The 18057-nt window shown below is 47.8% G+C and overlaps 1 protein-coding gene across 4 annotated transcripts in view; it reads left to right on the top strand.

The window, feature by feature from the left end:
- TMPRSS3 (transmembrane serine protease 3) overlaps positions 1–18057 on the top strand; it is a 94583-nt gene that overhangs the window by 66892 nt on the left and 9634 nt on the right. The window contains exons 7-14 of one of the 4 annotated variants that reach the window (XM_049874933.1): positions 4425–4550; positions 6442–6485; positions 7233–7398; positions 8805–8974; positions 11270–11365; positions 16201–16343; positions 17241–17393; positions 17691–17789. In XM_049874933.1, coding sequence (XP_049730890.1) covers positions 4425–4550; positions 6442–6485; positions 7233–7398; positions 8805–8974; positions 11270–11365; positions 16201–16343; positions 17241–17393; positions 17691–17711 — 919 coding nt within the window. In that variant the 3' untranslated portion in view covers positions 17712–17789. The remainder of the gene's footprint in view (positions 1–4424; positions 4551–6441; positions 6486–7232; positions 7399–8804; positions 8975–11269; positions 11366–16200; positions 16344–17240; positions 17394–17690; positions 17790–18057) is intronic. The other 3 variants (XM_049874934.1, XM_049874936.1, XM_049874935.1) reach the window with 3 other exon arrangements.

Below are 18057 nucleotides of genomic sequence, written 5' to 3'. Positions count from 1 at the left end.
AGTTAGGGACCACCCGGTAGCTTGAAAAGCCCTCAGGTCTCTCTTGGCCATTTGGTATAACATTTCTTCCTACTTTTAAAATACCTATGGAAGCAGCAGTCAAGAAACCAAACAATGTATTTCATTGGGAAATCTGCTGCAAAAGGCCTCTTTAAAGTGTTAAAAAGCAAAGAAGTCACCTTGAAGACTAAGGTGAAGACTAAGACCCAAGCCATGGTTTTTTCAATCGCCTCATATGCCTGTGAAAGCAGGACAATGAATAGGAAGACTGGAGAAGAACTGATACTTTTGAATTAGGGTGTGGTGAAGAATGTTGAATATATGATGAACTGCCAGAAGAAGGAACATATCTGTCTTGGAAGAAGTACAGTCAGAATGCTCCTTAGAAGTGTTGTTGTTATTGTTAGGTGCCATCGAGTTGGTTCCAACTCATAGTGACCCTATGCACAACAGAACGACACACTACCCAGTCCTGGCCATCTTTACAATTGTTGTTATGCTCGAGCTCATTGTTACAGCCACTGTGTCAGACCACCTTGTTGAGGGTCTTCCTCTTCTCCACCGACCCTGTACTTTGCCAAGTGTGATGTCCTTCTCCAGAGACTGATCCCTCCTGACAACATGTCCAAAGTATGTAAGGCGCAGTCTCGCCATCCTTACTTATAAGGAGCATTCTGGTTGTATGTCTTTCAAGACAGATTTGTTCGTTCTTTTGGCAGTCCATGGTATATTCAATATTCTTCACCAACACCACAATTCAAAGGCGTCAACTCTTCTTCGGTCTTCCTTATTCATTGTCCAGCTTTCACACGTGTATGATGCCATTGATAATACAATGGCTCGGGTCAGGCATATGTTAGTCTTCAAGGCAACACCCTTGCTTTTAAACACTTTAAAGAGGTCCTTGGCAGCAGATTTACCCAATGCAATGCGTCTTTTGATTTCTTGACTGCTGCTTCCATGGCTGTTGATTGTGGATCCAAGTAAAATGAAATCCTTGACAACTTCAATCTTTTCTCTGTTTATCATGATGTTACTCATTGGTCCAGTTGTGAGACTTTTTGTTTTCTTTATGTTGAGGTGCAATCCATACTGAAGGCTGTATTTTATTGACTATGCAGAGGCATTTGACTGTGTGGATCATAACAAGTTATGGATAACATTGCGAAGAATGGCAATTCCAGAACACTTAATTGCACTCATGAGAAACCTTTACATAGATCAAGAGGCAGTTGTTCGGACAGAACAAGGGGATGCTGATTGGTTTAAAGTCAGGTGTGCGTCAGGGTTGTATCCTTTGACCATACCTATTGAATCTGTATGCTGAGCAAATAATCCGAGAAGCTGGACTATATGAGGAAGAACAGGGCATCAGGATTGGAGGAAGACTCATAAACAACCTATGTTATGCAGATGATACAACCTTGCTTGCTGAAAGTGAAGAGGACTTGAAGCACTTACTGATGAAGATCAAAGACCACAGCCTTCAGTATGGATTGCACTTTAGAAGTGAGGATGGTCACACTTAATCTCACATACTTTGGACATGCTATCAGAAGGGACTAGTCACTACAGAAGGACATCATGCCTGGTAAAGTAGAAGGTCAGCAAAAAAAGAGGAAGACCCTTAATGAGATGGATTGACACAGTGTCTGCAACAAGGCTCAAACATAGCAATGATTGTGAGGATAATGCAGGACAGGGCAATGTTTAGCTCTGTTGTACACAGGGTCACTATGAGTTGGAACTGCCTCGATGGACCTTAACAACAACAGCACTTTTAAAATGAAAGAGCCCTGGTGGCGTAATGGTTAAGTGCTTGGCTTCTAACCAAAATCTCGGCTGTTGGAACCCACCCAGTGGCTACGTGGGAGAAAGACTTGGCTGTCTGCTCTGGTAAAGATTGCAGCCTAGAAAACCCTAAGAGGCAGTTCTACTCTGTCACATGGGGTTGCTATGAGTTAAAAATTGACTCGATGGCACCTAACAACAACACCCTTAAAATGGAGTCCTTGGGTGGTTCAAATGGTTAATGGGCTCAGCTGCTAACTGAAAGGTTGGAGGTTCAAGTTTACCAAGAGGTGCTGTGGAAGAAAGTCCTGGCAAACTGCTCCCATAAAGATTACAGCCATGAAAACCCTACAGTCTTCAGTTCTACTCTGTAACACATGGGGTCACCCTGAGTTGGGGGATGACTTGACAGCAATTGATAACGGGTAAGAAGTCTGGACAATGCAATTTCTCCAGCTTGTTACCTAAACATCGCCCCTTTTCTTACTGTGTTTTTGTCAGCTTCTGTCAAGTCAGCCCTGATTCATGATGATCTCAGGGCTTACAAACTTGTTCTCTTCTTCTCTAAACTTCCTTTCAATTTCTAAGATTTACTTCTGTTTTTTGTTTTATTCTCCCTAATTCTCTCTTTAAAAATCCTTCTTCGATTTTCTCTGCTCTACGACCTAAGTCAGATATCTGCTATTAAAAAAAGATGGACTGTCAAGCCAGATTACCCGGGTTCAAATCCCAGTGTAAGCTAAGACGAGTTATATAGCTCACGCTTCAGTTTTCTACCCTATGAAATGGGAATAATAACAGCACCTGCTTTAAAGGGTTGTCATGAGGCTTGAGTGAGCTTAGAGAGTGCAGAAGTGAGACTGGCACCTAGGAACACCTGTAAGAATTTGGGGTCGTGGTTGTGATCATCATTACTTCGAGATTTTGACAATTTATGAGACACTAGGTTGGAAACCCTGGTGGTGGTGTTGTTAAGTGCTATGTCTGCTAACCGAAGGCTCAGCAGTTCGAGTCTGCCAGGCACTCTTTGGAAACTCTACAGGGCAGTTCTACGCTGTCCTATAGGGACGCTATGAGTCAGAATTCACTTGATGGTGATGGGTTTGGTTTTTGATTTAGTTGCTGAATGGGAACTATGAGTTGGAATTGACTTGGCAGCAATGGGAGTTGCTGAATTCCAGGTCACTTTGCCCTCCACCAGGGGGCAGTGGTGACTCAGGGGCAGAGTTCTCATCTTCCACGCAAGAGACCTGGGTTTGATTCCTGGCCGTTGCACTTCACAGGTAGCCACCACCCATCTGTCAGTGGCAGTTTGTGTGTTGCTATGATGCTGAACAAGATTTATTGGTGCTTCCAGGCTATGATGGCCTAGGAAAAAAGGCCTGGCAGTCTACTTTAAAAATCAGCCAATGAAAGCCCTGTGGACCGAAATTGTTCCATCTGCAACCAGTCATGGGGATGGTGCAGGACTGGGCAGCGTTTCATTCTGTTGTGCATGGGGTCACCATGAGTAGGGACCTGACTCAATGGCAGCTAATGATAACTAATAATTGCATTCCACCATGTCCCTCACCTGTCACCTGCCTGCCTGCATCAGGATCTCTCCACCCCAGTAACAACTGGCTCTTTCACCTGCTGTATCAGCCTGTTGAGTAATTCCTAGGTGAGAGTGGTCAGAAGGTTGGGGAGGTCATTGCATCTACCTTGTTTGCATTTTCCTCAGAAGCTCAGAGTTGGCTTTACCTTGTGTTCCACGTATACGTCTGCCCCAGAGCATTTGTAATCATTGATGAAATCCTGGTTGATAAGCTGCTATGTTAGTAAGGAAAGCCAGCCAACTGCTTTATGTTTTGTTCTCTGCACGAAGGAAGAGAAATACAGCTATTCATTCACCAGCTTCCATCTTATAACTCTTCAAACACCTCCTTGACCATTGTTTTGCTTCCTGATACTTTAAACATTTACTTACTCCTGTCCCAACCCACACCCTCAGCCCTGGTGGCGCAGCGGTTAAGATCTCAACTGCTAACCAAAAGGTCAGCAATTTGAATCCACCAGCCACTCCTTGGAAACCCTATGGGGCAGTTCTTCTCTGTCCTATAGGGTCACTATGAGTCGGAATGGACTCGACAGCAATGGGCTTGGTGCCCACCCCCTCTGAATCTCTTCCTGCTGCATGTTCATCTCTCTCCAATGGGAACTCAAGCCAGCTACAGGCAGAATGGGGAAGTGTCTTTTCTTCCCCCACTCTATTTTTCTCAGGGTGCTGGGCAGGTCCCTCCGCTTTGGTGCTCACCCGACAATGCCGCACATTGTTCCGTCTTCAGCTCCCTTCATGGCTGGCTGAACACATCATTGGGGAACCCAGCCAGTGACATCAGGGATTGGTCCTCCTTGCCATGTGGCTGGAGCCCTTGGTGGGTAGGCATGCTGTGGAGTGGGGCCTCTCAAGGTCTGGAGTGCCTTGCTAAGGTATGTGGACTTTATTGGCAAAAGGAAGTCATTGATGGTTTGAGGGGATAAAATGATGTCTCCCAAGTATGACACCTGTAAGACTGAGTCTTGAGGACAGGTTGACTTCAAGCACAGAGTAGTTATAACACAATGGGCCTGTGTTCCCAATGTCCTTGCAGCTATGTAAGCTCCGACCACCTCCGAGTGGACTTGCTGGAGGAGCAATTCCGGGAGGGCTTCGCTTCCATCAATCACCTCTTGTCTGATGACAAGGTGACAGCTCTGCACCACTCAGTCTATGTGAGGTAAGTGGTTCAGCCAGTCACTGCTGTGCTTGTAAGGCTGTGCTCAGCTCTGCAAAGATTCGAGAGGCACACGGATCTTACCCTGAAGTACGGGAGTAGGTGCCTGGTCACCTAGGTGAGGCTGGGTGGGCACACCAGAGTGCGGGTGCAAGAACTCAACCCTAAAACCAAAGCAAAGGAGGGAAAGGAAAGGTAGTAAAAGGATTAACAGTGATGTACATGTAATGAGTGTAGTAATGTGCGTGTAACATGGTAGATACTCCAGATACTTGTGGAGAAGGAAAGAAGGAAGGAAAGGAGGGAGGGTGGGAGGGAGAGAGAGGAAGAAAGGAAGGAAGGAAGGCATGAAGGAAGGAAGAAAAGAAAGAAAGAGAAAGAAAGGAAGGGAAAGGGAGAAAGAGGGAGGAAGGGAGGGAGGAAAGGAAGGAAGGAATGAAGGAAGGAAGGGAGGGAGGGAGGGAGGGAGGGAGGAAGGAAGGGAGGAAGGAAGGAAGGAAGGAAGCTTATCTTTCTTGGTTTAAAAGTACTTTCACATTCATCATTCACTGTATGTATGTATTTCCCCTAGGAAAGCACAAGGAAGGTCAAACCAGGTACCTTAGATGCCAAGTGAAGTCAGTAAAGTACCTGATGCTTAGAGGAGCCCACTGACCTGTCCAGGTTAGGTGGTGAGGTGGCCTGAATCTGAGTTTCGCACTCTTTGCCTGACACCTCGGAACAAAACCCAGATGGTGTATTCTCTGCTCTGAAAACCACGAGCTTACCAGTCTGTCTGTCATATAATTAACAAGCACCATGGCGGTGCACCCTGGGGCCCATATATCAACCCACAGGGGATATAGTTCATCTCTGGTGTCCTAAAACCCTAGCCTGGTGAAACTAGCTTTCTCTCCAATGCAAAAGAAGTTATGAAGACTTGGGTATACGCTTCCCTTCACTGGAAACCCTGGTGGTGTAGCGGTTAAAGGGTATGACTGGTAATCAAAAGGCTGGCAGTTTGAATTCACCAGCTGCTCCTTGGAAATTCTACGGGGCAGTTCTATTCTGTCCTATAGGGTCGCCACGAGTAGGCATCAACTCCACAGCAGCGGGTTTGTTTTTGTGGATTTTCCCTTCCTTAGGATTCCTTGGTGGTGCAAACGGTTAATGTGCTTGGCTGCTAACTGAAAGGCTGGAAGTTCGAGTCCATCCAGAGGTGCCTTAGAAGAAAGGCCTGGCAATCCTGAAAAATCGGCCATTGAAAACCTTTATGGTGCACAGTTCTGCTCTGGCACACGTGGGGTCTCCATGAGTCCGAGTTTACTCCGTGGCAACTAGTTCAGATGGTTCCCTTCATTGTCAGAAAAGCACATGCCCCACCCCCCGGGTGTGTGTGTGTGTGTGTGTGTGTGTGTGTGTGTGCGCGTACCATTTCTGGGGCAATCATATCACAGTGCTCCAGGAGGAAGCCTTTCCCAAGCGTGCGAATTCCAGGCTTCAGGGGCTTCCTGCCAAGAAGGCCCCCATCCCAGGGCACGCCACGTTCCCCAAGGCCAGGATGTGAGGAGCTTGGACATGGGGTAAAACTGAAGTCCAGATGACCCCAGTTTCTGTTTATACCGCAGAGTTCACGTGCATGTTCACTGTTAACCCTGCGAAGCCTAGAAATACTGCACAGCCTCACATACGCGTCACTTCACGGGTAATCGAGAGCTTTATGATGACTTGTGTGCACTCCTTCTCCAAGTATGCTATTGTTAAATAGATGGAAATTGCTATCTCTATCCAAGAGCAGGAGAAGAGAGTTTATTTATTTTTATCCCAAAAGGATTAAGTAAAAACGCAAACAACCAAAAACGTTGCTGTCTCAGGCCTAGGATGTTGATCGTTAAGGCTTTTATTCTCTCTTTAGGGAGGGATGTGCGTCGGGTCACGTGGTCACCTTGAAGTGCACAGGTAAGAGTTCTTGGAATGCAAAGAACCAAACGTAGGCCCCCAGACTCCTCTTCCTCACCCCTGTCGGCTCTCAGTCTCTGAGGACAGCTCTGATTCCCTCCCTCTAGGTGCCAGGTGGGAACTCTTCTCCCACCTGGTCTAGGCGGAGCGGGAGCAGCTGGGCTGGCCTGGCAGGTCGGGGGGGAGGCAGTACAGGGGGAGGACCAGGTAGAGTTTTCCTGTAGCCTGGCTCTCTCTCACTTTTCCATTCCCTGCCTGAGGAAGCTTGCACAGACAGCTCAGATGTCCCTGGGTCCTGGCAGGGGCGGGTCCATGCTGCGGGAGGAACATCTGGAGCAGTTGGGGCAATGCACCCCAGTGCCTGGGTTAGTGAGGAGAGGGGTTGCAGGAGTCCCATATGCTCCCGTTGATGCCCCCGTAGTGTTGCCATCATCCTGGGGGCCATGGGCATTACAGAGGAGAGGGTGCTGCCAACGCCCTTCGTGGTGACCAGGGAGGGCTCTTTACTCTGCTGGACTTCTTTATTGCACCCCCAGAATACCCCACCCACACCTTGTCCTCCTCCAAGACTCTCTGCAATGCTGCCCGAACCCAAGCACCGTTTCCTGGCCTGTCCCATCCCAACCCTCACTGGCCCTCTGTCCCCCCAGGCTGTGGGCCCTGTGGGGACATCGCTGCAGGAGAGGGAGTGGCAGGACTCAGACAAGAGTCTCAGGGGGGTGCCCGCAACCTGTGTTCTCCCTGCAGCCTGCGGTCGGAGGTCGGGCTATACTGCACGCATCGTTGGTGGGAATATGTCCTCGCTCATGCAGTGGCCCTGGCAGGTCAGCCTTCAGTTCCAGGGGTACCACCTATGTGGGGGCTCTGTCATCACGCCCACGTGGATCGTCACCGCTGCCCACTGTGTTTACGAGTGAGTGCTCTGGGCTCGCTGGCGGGGGTCCTCACCTTCCCTCAGGGCATGTGTCTGGTCCTGGTGTCAGGTTGGGGAGGGCTGACAGACCTGTTCGTGACAAATAGTGGTCAGGTGGAGGCCTGTCTTCTCCTGGCTGTCACCATCACAGGGGGTGACTGGTGACCCTGAGCTCATTTGGAGGTTTTTAGAGCTGCAGCTTCTACAGAAAAGGTAGAAAGAGGAAGAAGAACACTCTTCTGCAGAGCAAACCACCAGACTGGAAGGACTTAGATTTCCTGTGACAGATGACAGACAATATGGGGAGGGGTGGGGCTTGAGGGTGCCAGCATGGGGGGTCAACTGTTCCCAAAGCAGTCTCTCTCATGAGCTTACAGTATAAGAAAACCACTGAAAGGACTTCCAAACAAAGGTTAGTTCACCCCATTGTTTTTACCTCCCTCTGTTTTGGTTGCTGTTTGATGGAGGATGAGTCTTGATGGAACCGTTGCATTAAGCAAAGTTGAGCTCAGTTCTCAAATACTGAGAGGTCGTCAGAGGTGAGGTCTGTCTGGGAAATAGCTCAGGTGTGGGTCTGTGCTTCTCCAGGGCATGGGTGCTGTGCTCAGATGCTGGGTGTCTTAATTCAACCTGGGCTCCCAGGGCTGCCATAACAAAATACTATGAATTGGGAGGTAAATAAGACCAGAAATTTGTTATTTTACACTTCTGGAGGCTAGAAGTCCAAATCAGGGTATCAGCCATGTTGATTCCTCCTGAGGCTCTGAGGGAGAATCTGTTCTGTGCTTCTCTCCCAGATTCTGGTAGCTCCAGGCATTCCTTGGCTTGCAGCTGCATCGTCCCATGGTATCCTTCCTCTGTCTCTGTCTGTATATATATCTTCTCCTTTAAAAGGACACTAGCCATACAGGAAGGAGGACCTGAGTGGCGCAAACAGTTAAATGCTTGACTACTAACCAAAAGGTTGGCTGTTCAAGCCCACCCAGAGGCACCTCAGAAGAGAGACCTGGTGGTCTGCTTCCAAAAGGTCACAGCCGTGGGGGTCGCCCTATGTCAGAATCCACTCAATGGCAAGTGGTTTGGTTTTATTATTTTAGTCATATAGGGTTAGGACCCATGCACCCCCAGCATGACCTCACGTTAACCCAACTGATAACATCTTCAAAGACCCTATTTTCAGACAGGGTAACAGTCACAAGTCTGGGGGTTAGGACTGCAATTTATCTTTTTGAGGGATGCAAGTCAACCCACAACACTGAGCATAAACAAGCTAGGGCAATGGGACTGTCTCTTGCCTGATCCCATCTCCAACCATCTCCCCAGGCAGTGGCTCTCAGGACAGCCAAAGCCATTGGGTTAGTGGTTGGGTATTTCCTGTTCTTCAAGTCTTGATCTCCTCATTTCAGCCTATACCTCCCCAAGTCATGGACCATCCAAGTGGGTCTAGTTTCCCTGCTGGACAGTCCAGCCCCTTCTCATTTGGTGGAGAAAATCATCTACCACAGCAAGTACAAGCCAAAGAGGTTGGGCAACGACATCGCCCTCATGAAGCTGGCAGGGCCACTCACATTCAACGGTATGACTAAGTTTCCGTGTTCTGTCTCTTTCCATTTGTTTCAAGAGAATTTTCAGTTGCTTGTTGAAGCATTTTTATGATGGCTGCTTTACAATCCTTGTCAGATAATTCCAACATCTGATTCATCTTGGCACTGGAGTCAGTTGACTATCTTTTTTCATTCACATTGTGATTTTCTTGGTTCTGGATATGACAGGTGATTTTCAGTTATATTCTGGACATTTTTCATATTATGTTAGGAGGCTCTGGGCCCTCTACAAACCTTCCATTTTTGCAGGCAGTCACTCTGTTTAGGATTACTGTGTAGGTCCTAGCCTACTTTCATGGACTGTGGTTCCAAAAACAATTTATTTTCAGAGCCTTAGTGGTGCTCCTTTGGTTGGCTTGACTTGTATGGTGCCATTGGGTCTCCCACTGTCCTTGCTGGTACTACCTGGGGGAGGGGGAGGAGCTTCCCCCGGCCAGGCCACCTGGTGCTCTAGGTGGGAAAAGAGAGTCTCTGGCCCTCAGGGACAAAGCACCCTGGGCCAGGTGCTTGTTGTGACAGGCTCTTCCTCCAGTACCACCAGCTGCCCAGTGTTTCTAGGTGGACGAGGGAAGTCTCCATCTCCGTGGGGAAAGAGAGCACTTTTGAGGCTAGTCAACTTGTGGTGGTGGGTCCTCCCTGGCAGCCATTTCTTTACAAACTAAAAGAGAATGAGCATATTTGACAAGATGGAACCACTCAGAAAATTCTGTCCAAACCTACTGCTGAGGTCAGCGGGCTCCAGAAGGCACTGTTTCTCCATGGGAAACCTCAAGTCCTGCCCCCTAAAAGTTACAAAAACACCAAAAGAGCCATGCAGGATAGAACTTTCTAACATTTTGTAGATGCAAACAAAGCATTCATGAGCCCTACTCCTTTGGAGTCCCAAGATGGTACAAATGGTGACTGTGCTCGGCTCCTAACCAAAATGTTGAAGGTTTGTGTTCACCCAGAGGCTCTTTGGAAGAAAGGTCTGGTGATCTACTTCCAAAAGATCAGCCACCGAAAACCTTATGGAGCGCAGTTCTACTCTCACCCACGTGGGGCCACTACGAATTGTAGTCAACTAGATGGCAACTGGTTTACTGGCTCCATTTTCAAGTGCACACAGGCTAGATTACAGACAGAACCTCATAAACAAGGTGAATCCCTCCCCCTCCTTATTGGAGTGGGATTCTGGCCTAAGACCAGCTGCAGATCTGACCCGGTAAAGCCATCCCTGTGCTTATCACATGGTACCCATAATGCTTGGAAACAAATATTTCTACAGAGAGAGGAATTGTAACGGTGGTGCTGGTTTGTTCATTATTATTCATGGTATTTTGGTTATAAAACATGAGGTGCCAGCACTTATACTTTGACAGAAATAAAAATGAGTCCTCCTTATTCCTTCTCTACCTTTCTATTATTGCCATGCCCTGAAATGCATAGCACATCTCAGAATGTGTCCACGTGAAAACTCCACGACCCACTAGTTGTGTGTGGGGCTTGGTGGTGGGCTTATGTGACAGCTCACGCCAACAGGCAAACTTGTAAACTCTAAATGTGTTAGGAGGGATAGGAATATTCCTGCAGTGAATCTCTGTAAGACAGCGTGCCTGTGGTCTAGACCGAGGTGGGCAACTATGACCTGTGGGCCAACTTTGGCCCTTTGCTCATGTTTGTAAATAAAGTTTCATTGGAACACAAGCACACCCATTTGTTTACATATTGCCTGTGGCTCCTCTCACACTATAATGGCAGGGTCAAGCAGTTGTGACAGAGATGGCCTGGCCCACAAAACCTAAAATATTTGCTTTTTAGTCCTTTACAGAAAAAGCTTGCCAACCTCTGGTCTAGACTCACCCAGTTGCCACCGCTAGGGCTGTTTTTGCTAGGAAAGGGCGTCATGGTTGGTTAAGATAGAGAGGGTCCGCAAAAGCAGAGAAACCTCCAAGGGCATGGATTGACACAATAGTCACAACAATGGGCTCAAACATACCAACAATCATGAGGATGGTGCAGGACCAAGCAGTGTTCCATTCTGTTATACATAGGGTCTCCATGAGTCAGAGCCAACTTGATGGCGATACGAACAAGAACAGCAGCAGCAGCAATAGCAGCAGCAACAGGAATGCTGTACAGTTTTCAGGGTTCTAGAGGAGTCCCTGTTCTGACTAATAGCTTTCAAATTACCCAGGGCTTGTCTATTTTGTGCTTCTCAGAGACATAAACACAGATATTGTTTTTTCGGACTACTATTTCAACTGAGTTGTTTCCCATTTAAACAGAGATGGTCCAACCAGTTTGTCTGCCCAACTCAGAGGAGAATTTTCCCAATGGGAAGATGTGCTGGACGTCAGGATGGGGGGCCACGGAAGATGGAGGTCAGTGGTCTGGGATGACAATTCTGAGCCTGGGGAGCTGGGGTGTGGCCCATACTCAACACGCTCCCTCCCAATGTTCCCATATAATGTTCCTTGTGATGCCCGGAAGTCCAGGTCAGGGGGTGTGTGCCAGCTGCTCGAAACATGCAAATGAGTGAATCAATCATGGGCCATCAGTCTGGTTCCACTTGTCTCCACACAATGTGATATTGCAGGCTTTCTCAGGATAGAAATAGAAAACAAAGGAAAACTGTTGACACCCCATGGTGGAGAGACTTTTGCTAACACATGAGATGGTTTCCCTTCCACTTACCTCCTTAGGGTCTTAGGATCTTACCTCATAGGGTTGCAATGAGTTGAAAATCGACTCGAGGGCAAGAGGTTTGGGGTTTACCTCCTCCCTCCTCCTCCCCCATGCTAACTAAGTACATAGGAGCCCACATAGAGAACCCCCCTCCAAGGTTTATTCAGAAGTCAAAGACTTGTAACAGCTGAAGAATTTTTGTTTTGTGGGACTTTGGAAGATGTGTTATTTCATTCGACAATGATCGAGTAGAAAAGGCAAACCAACAGAACCTTATTGCTACAATAAGAGTAGAAGTAGTAATGCTAATAATAGTAATAATAAATGCTAATGTACCTTCCTTTTATCAGTTTGAGTCTCAAATATGGTCACATCAGCTGCTTTCCCTGTTGTGGGAAGTTCAGTGTTTTCCTCTAGAGACATATTAGTTGACCCCCTTGACCCCCAAGTGTTTAAGGCATCCAGGGGCTAATTCCATCCAAAGGGCCTGTGAAGTCTTGCTTGTCCCAACTCCTACCCTGGCTCAGGGTGACTTACAGTTCTTTGTCATTTCAAGCTCATACACCGAGCTAAAGCCCAGCTTTGGTCTAGGTGCTTCCAGCCCCTTCAGAACCAGTGCCCCTGAACCCCTGGTTTGTGGTGGGGAGCAGGGTCACCAATCTATGCTCCCCTTCCTCTCCTGGTGAGTTTTCATGAGTTCTCATTCAAGACCACCCAGCCCACCAGCCTGATACTAATGAGGCCGGACTCCAAAGAGGAGGGGCTGGAGAACAGCTCTTTCTCCTGGGCGGTTCAGGATCCCTGTGCAAATTTGCTCATCTTCTCGCTAGTGATCCAGCCTGTCCACCACAAAAGGCCTGATGAACACTTTCTCCCAGCGCAGTGGCTCACTCCACCCTCCTGCCTGTGTTGGAAGCTTCTCCCACAAACTTGCTGAGCTCTCTTTCGCCACGGACATTGCTGCTCCAACTTTATCAAGCACTTATCCGGTGCCAGATGCTGAGCTGAATGCTTCAGTGTTATACCATCTGATCCTCACTGCAGTACCTGAAGGGGTATCTTAGTTTTCTAGAGCTGCCATAAAAAAAAAAAAAAAGATACAACTAGGTGGCTGATAAGAACAAAAATTCATTGTCTCACAGTTCTGAAGACCTTATTGGAGTATCAGCCCTGTTGACTCCTTCTGAGGGCATTGAGGGAGAACCTGTTCCATGCCTCTCAGATTCCAGTGGCTTCTGGAAGTCCTTGGTGTTCCTTGGCTTGCAGGTGTATTCTCCTATGTGTGATTCTGTCTCTGTGTCTCTTCTCCCCTTTTGTAAGGCACAACACAAAAGGGATTATGTCCCCCCCTCCAAAAAAAAATATGTTTATCAATTGGGGTAGGCCAGAATTCTTGGTATTGTGAGTGACTTTCCTATAGGTTGTAGATCCTGCCTCTATGATGTTAATGAGGGAGAATGGGCAGCAGTTGTGTTAGTGAGGCAGGACTCACTCTATAGGATTGGATTGTGTCTTGAGGCAATCTCTCGAGAGATAAAAGAGAGAAGTGAGCAGAGACACAGGGGGACCTCATACCACCAAGAAAACAGTGCTGGGAGCAGAGCATGTCCTTTGGACTCAGGGTCCCTGCTCAGTGAAGCTCCTAGTCCAGGGGAAGATTGATGAGAAGGCCAACAGAGAGAGAAAGCCTTCCCCTGGAGCTGACACTCTGAATTTGGACTTTTAGCCTACTTTACTGTGAAGAAGTAAATTTCTTTTTGTTAAACCATCCACTTGTGGTATTTCTGTAATAGCAGCACTACATAATTAGGACACCACCCTACTCGGGTAGGACCTCATTAACTTAACTGAGAACATCTTTAAAAAAAGACCTTCTTTCCTAACAAGTTCACATTCACAGGTAGAGAAGCCAGGACTTCAACATCTCTTTTTGGGGGACACAATTCAATCCATTACAGGGATTATTATTATTGGGCTCAGTTTGTGGGAGAGGAAACTGGGGATTAGAGATATTAAGCACCTTGCTCCGGCTCACATGACCAGGCAATGAAAGGCCTGGGATTCCAAGTCATGCTTCCCTGCCCATGTCCCTCTGCGTATTACTTATTTCATTGTCCTCACAGAATTCTTAGGGATGAATTAAAACAGGTATTACTTTCAGCCCAATGCCATGGCCAGGCAGCCCCCATTGCAAAGATAGCATATTTAAGGGTGCATTCAGGAAGCCATGCATGAAAAATGGTGTGACTCACAGTCATTGCAAGCTTACGATATGGGCTTTGAGACTGAAGATCCACACATCCCCTGCTGATATATGCTATTGTTGTTAGGTGCGATCGAGTCAATTTCAACTCATAACAACTGTCTGAGACATCTAGTGCTTCTATAACAGAAATACCACAGGTGGATGACTTTAACAAAGAGAAGTTTATTCTGTCATAGTCCAGCAGGCTAGAAGTTTGAACTCAGGGTGCCAGCTCCAGGGGAAGGCTTTCTCTCTCTGTCTGCTCTGGAGGAAGGTCCTTGTTATCAGTCTTCCCTTGGTCTGAGAGCATCTCAGCACAGGAACCTCAGGTCCAAAGGATGTGCTCTGCTCCTGGCATTACTTTCTTGGTAGTATGAAGTCCCCATGTCTCTCTGCTCACTTCTGTCTTTTATATCTCAAAAGAGATTGGCTTAAGACACTATCTAATCTTGTAGATCTTATCCATATAACTGCCACTAATCCATCTTATTACATCATAGTGATAGGATTTACAACATTTACAACATTCACATCAGAAGATAAAATGGCAGACAATCATACAATGCTGGAAATCATGACCTAGCCAAGTTGGCAGATATTTTTTGGGGACACAATTCAGTCCATGACTACAACCCTATGTGACAGAACAGAACCTCCCCAGAGGATTTTCTAGGGTGTAATTTTTTAATCTTTACAGGAGCAGATCACAAAGCCTTTCTCCTGTGGAGCTGTTGGGTGGGTTCAAGCCACCAATCTTTCAGTTAGCAGTGAGTGCTTAACTGTTGAGCCACCAGGGCTCCTTTCTAATACATGCTAGAGGAATGGAAATAGAGGAGTCTTCTGCTTTAAGCCAATAAAACACAAAGAAAGCTGGGTTTACAAACGAGTAAATTTAGAAGGTAATGATTCCTTCACAAATTGATCCACCCTAGGTGTATTAGTTCCCTGTGGCTGCTTGTTATGGGTTGATTTGTGTCCCCCCAAAAGATATGATAAAGTCCTAGCCCCCGGTACCTGTGAATGTGACATTATTTGAAAATAGGTTCTTTGCAGATGTAATTAGTTAGATTAGCATGAAGTCATACTGGAGTAGGGTGGCCCTAATCCGATCTGAGTGGCGTCCTTATAAAAGAGGAGAAGGCACACAGACACAGGCACAGAAGGAAGACAACCACGCAAAGATGGAGGCAGAGATTGGAGGGATAGATCTACAAGCCAAGAAACTCTTGTAGCTACTGGAAGCTGGAAGAGATGAGGGAAGATCTTCCTCTACAACGTGGTCCTGCTGACACCCTAAATTTGGACATCTAGCCTCCAAAACAGTGAGAGGATGAATTTCTATTGCTTTAAGCCATTTACTTTGTGGTCCTTTGTTACAGCAGCCCCAGGAAACTCATACACTATTGTAACAAATTACCACAAATTTAGTGGCTTAAAACTACACAAATTTATTATCTTATAGTTCTGTATGTCAGAAGTCAAAAATCGGTCTCAGGGGCCTAAAACCAAGTTGTGTTCCTTTTGGAGGCTCCAAGGAAGAATCCTTGACTTTTCCAGCTTCTGGAAGTTTCTGCTTGGCTCATGGACCCTTCCTCCATCTTCAAAGTCAGCAGTGTAGCATCTTCAAATCTCTCTCTGACACTGACCTCTGCTTCCATTGTCTCATCTCCTTCTCTGACTCTTTTAAGAACCATTGTCATTGCACTGGGCCACCCAGATAATCCAGTATAACCTCCTCATTGCACAGCCTGTACCCTCATCAAGTCTGCAAAGGCCCTTTTGCCACATAAGATAACACGGTCACAGGTTTCAGGGATGAGGACCTGGACATCTTTGGGGAACGGTTTTCTGCTGACCACTCAGGGTTCTGTCAAGATGTTTTATGTCATGTGACCTCTGTAGGCCTTAGTTTCCTCTTCTGTAACCTGGGTAGCTCTGAGGTCTAAACGGACTGGTGCATGTCAAGCACTTAGTCCAGGCCCAAGCCCCTGGGGAGAGCCAGGTGGGCTCTCGTTGCCACCACCCACCATCTCCTTCAACACCTTGGTTACTTGAAAGTCAATGGAATGAAGGCAGTGGCCAATGTGGAAGGGAGCAAAGCTGTAAAGCTTGATGGTGCTTCACAACAGACTGAATCTTCTCATCCCACCTGACAGGGCCACAGCCTTGTCAGCCATATGTCATGTCAGGTGGGGTGTCCTCTTGCCCCCAAGACCCTGACACAGGCTTCTGAATCCCGAGTGGGTTTCCTTCACACTGCATGTGTCTGCACCTGCTTTGCCACAGGTGACGCCTCCCCTGTGCTGAACCACGCAGCTGTCCCACTGATTTCCAACAAGGTCTGTAACCACAGGGATGTGTATGGCGGCATCATCTCACCCTCCATGCTCTGTGCGGGCTACCTGAAGGGCGGCATAGACAGCTGCCAGGTGAGGAGGGGCATAGTGACACGTGGCCATGGCAGAAAGCAAGGTGAGGTTCTCCTGTGGTAACGCAGCTACTGCCAGCGTTGTATGTGACTGATCCAAAAGCAAATTTACAGGGCGTGGGAAGGACATTTGCTTAAGATATTGTTCCCTCTCCTTGTTGTTTGCAAAGGCTCCCCCTCTGCTTTGGGGTTGGGTGGAGGAAGTGTACTCCTGGATGATTCCCACCGCACTTGATTCTCAGAGTTTGCGGGGGAGTAAAGGGAGTGGAGGAGGCCCTGGGTGGAGAAACGGTTAGGCGCTTGGCTGCTGACCAAAAGGTTAGAGGTTCGAGTCCACCCAGAGGCACCTTGGAAGAAAGACCTAGAGATCTACTTCCAAAAGGTCACAGCCATTGAAAACCCTGTGGAGTACAGTTCTACTCTGACACACATGGGGTTGCCATGAGTTGAAACCGACTCCATGGCACCTGGTTAAGGGGGGTGGCGGAGGCAGGGGGGAAATGGTGAATCTGGGCCTCCAAAAGCCATGGTTGGTGGGAACTCCAATACTCCCTGAAGGTCCATCTGCAGGTCCTCTAAAACCCCTAGCCAGGCTGCCTCTCCCTCTGGGAGCACCTCTTTGGCTGTGCTCAGCTGCCCTTGACCTTCATGAGGTCAGTGTATCTAGAGTCTGGTATGAAAACACAGCCTGGAGGGAAACTATTCCAGAGGGGCCGAGGGACCCTCACCATGGGGAGTGCTGGAGACCATTCTAGAAAGTCTCCAGGGTGTGGATGCAGAGCTATCCTTGCACTGTAATTTTGTAATGCTGTGAAAGGCGACTACAGCTGTGACAAGGAAAACCCCGTTGCAGTGCCCATTCTGCTGATCTCTGTTTAAGTTAACTCTTTTCACTTAGGGAGACAGCGGCGGACCCCTAGTATGTCAAGACAGGAGGGTGTGGAAGCTGGTGGGGGCAACAAGCTTTGGTATTGGCTGTGCTGAGGTAAACAAGCCTGGTGTCTACACCCGCATCACTGCCTTCCTGGATTGGATCCATGAGCAGCTGGAGGTGGGTTTAGCGCCCCTCTGCCAGTGGAGCACCTCTTCCCCAGCGCATTCCATCATGTTATTCACCCTATGGGTAACCCTTTGAGTACTACCCAAGCCCTGCTATAAAGACTGATAATCAGTTGTCAATTCGGTGAGCAGTGATTCAGGGGTGCCTGGAGCCCTGGTGGCGTAGTGGTTAAGAGCTCGACGGCTATCCTCCAACAAACCACTAGGGTGTTGGACTAGAATGACCTTGAAGTTCCTTTCCAACCAGCACAACTGATCCCCCCCTCCCCCCGCCCCATGCTTTCTGTAGGTGTGGTCCATGCAGATGTGATATGACAGATGAATGGGATTCACCTAGCAGGGGGAGGGAGGAGAGGCAGCTGAGGAGGAGCCCTTTTGGAGAAAGAGGGTGAGTTGAATGAGTCTGTATGTAGATAGGAAACCCTGGTGGCATAGTGGTTAAGTGCCAGAGCTGCTAACCAAAGGGTCAGCAATTCATATCTGCCAGGCGCTCATTAGAAACTCTATGGGGCAGTTCTACTCTGTCCTATAGGGTTGCTATGAGTCAGAATCAACTTGAAGGCACTGCGTTTGGCTTTTGGTTTTTTTTGCTATGTCGATAGGAGGGATGGGTGGGGTGATGGTGCTGAGGTGGAGACAGAGGTGGGAGGGTCTAA

This window comes from Elephas maximus, chromosome 2 (genome assembly GCF_024166365.1).
Source record: "Elephas maximus indicus isolate mEleMax1 chromosome 2, mEleMax1 primary haplotype, whole genome shotgun sequence".
Taxonomy (NCBI): Eukaryota; Metazoa; Chordata; class Mammalia; order Proboscidea; family Elephantidae; genus Elephas; species Elephas maximus.
This window is presented reverse-complemented; position numbering and strand designations above follow the sequence as displayed.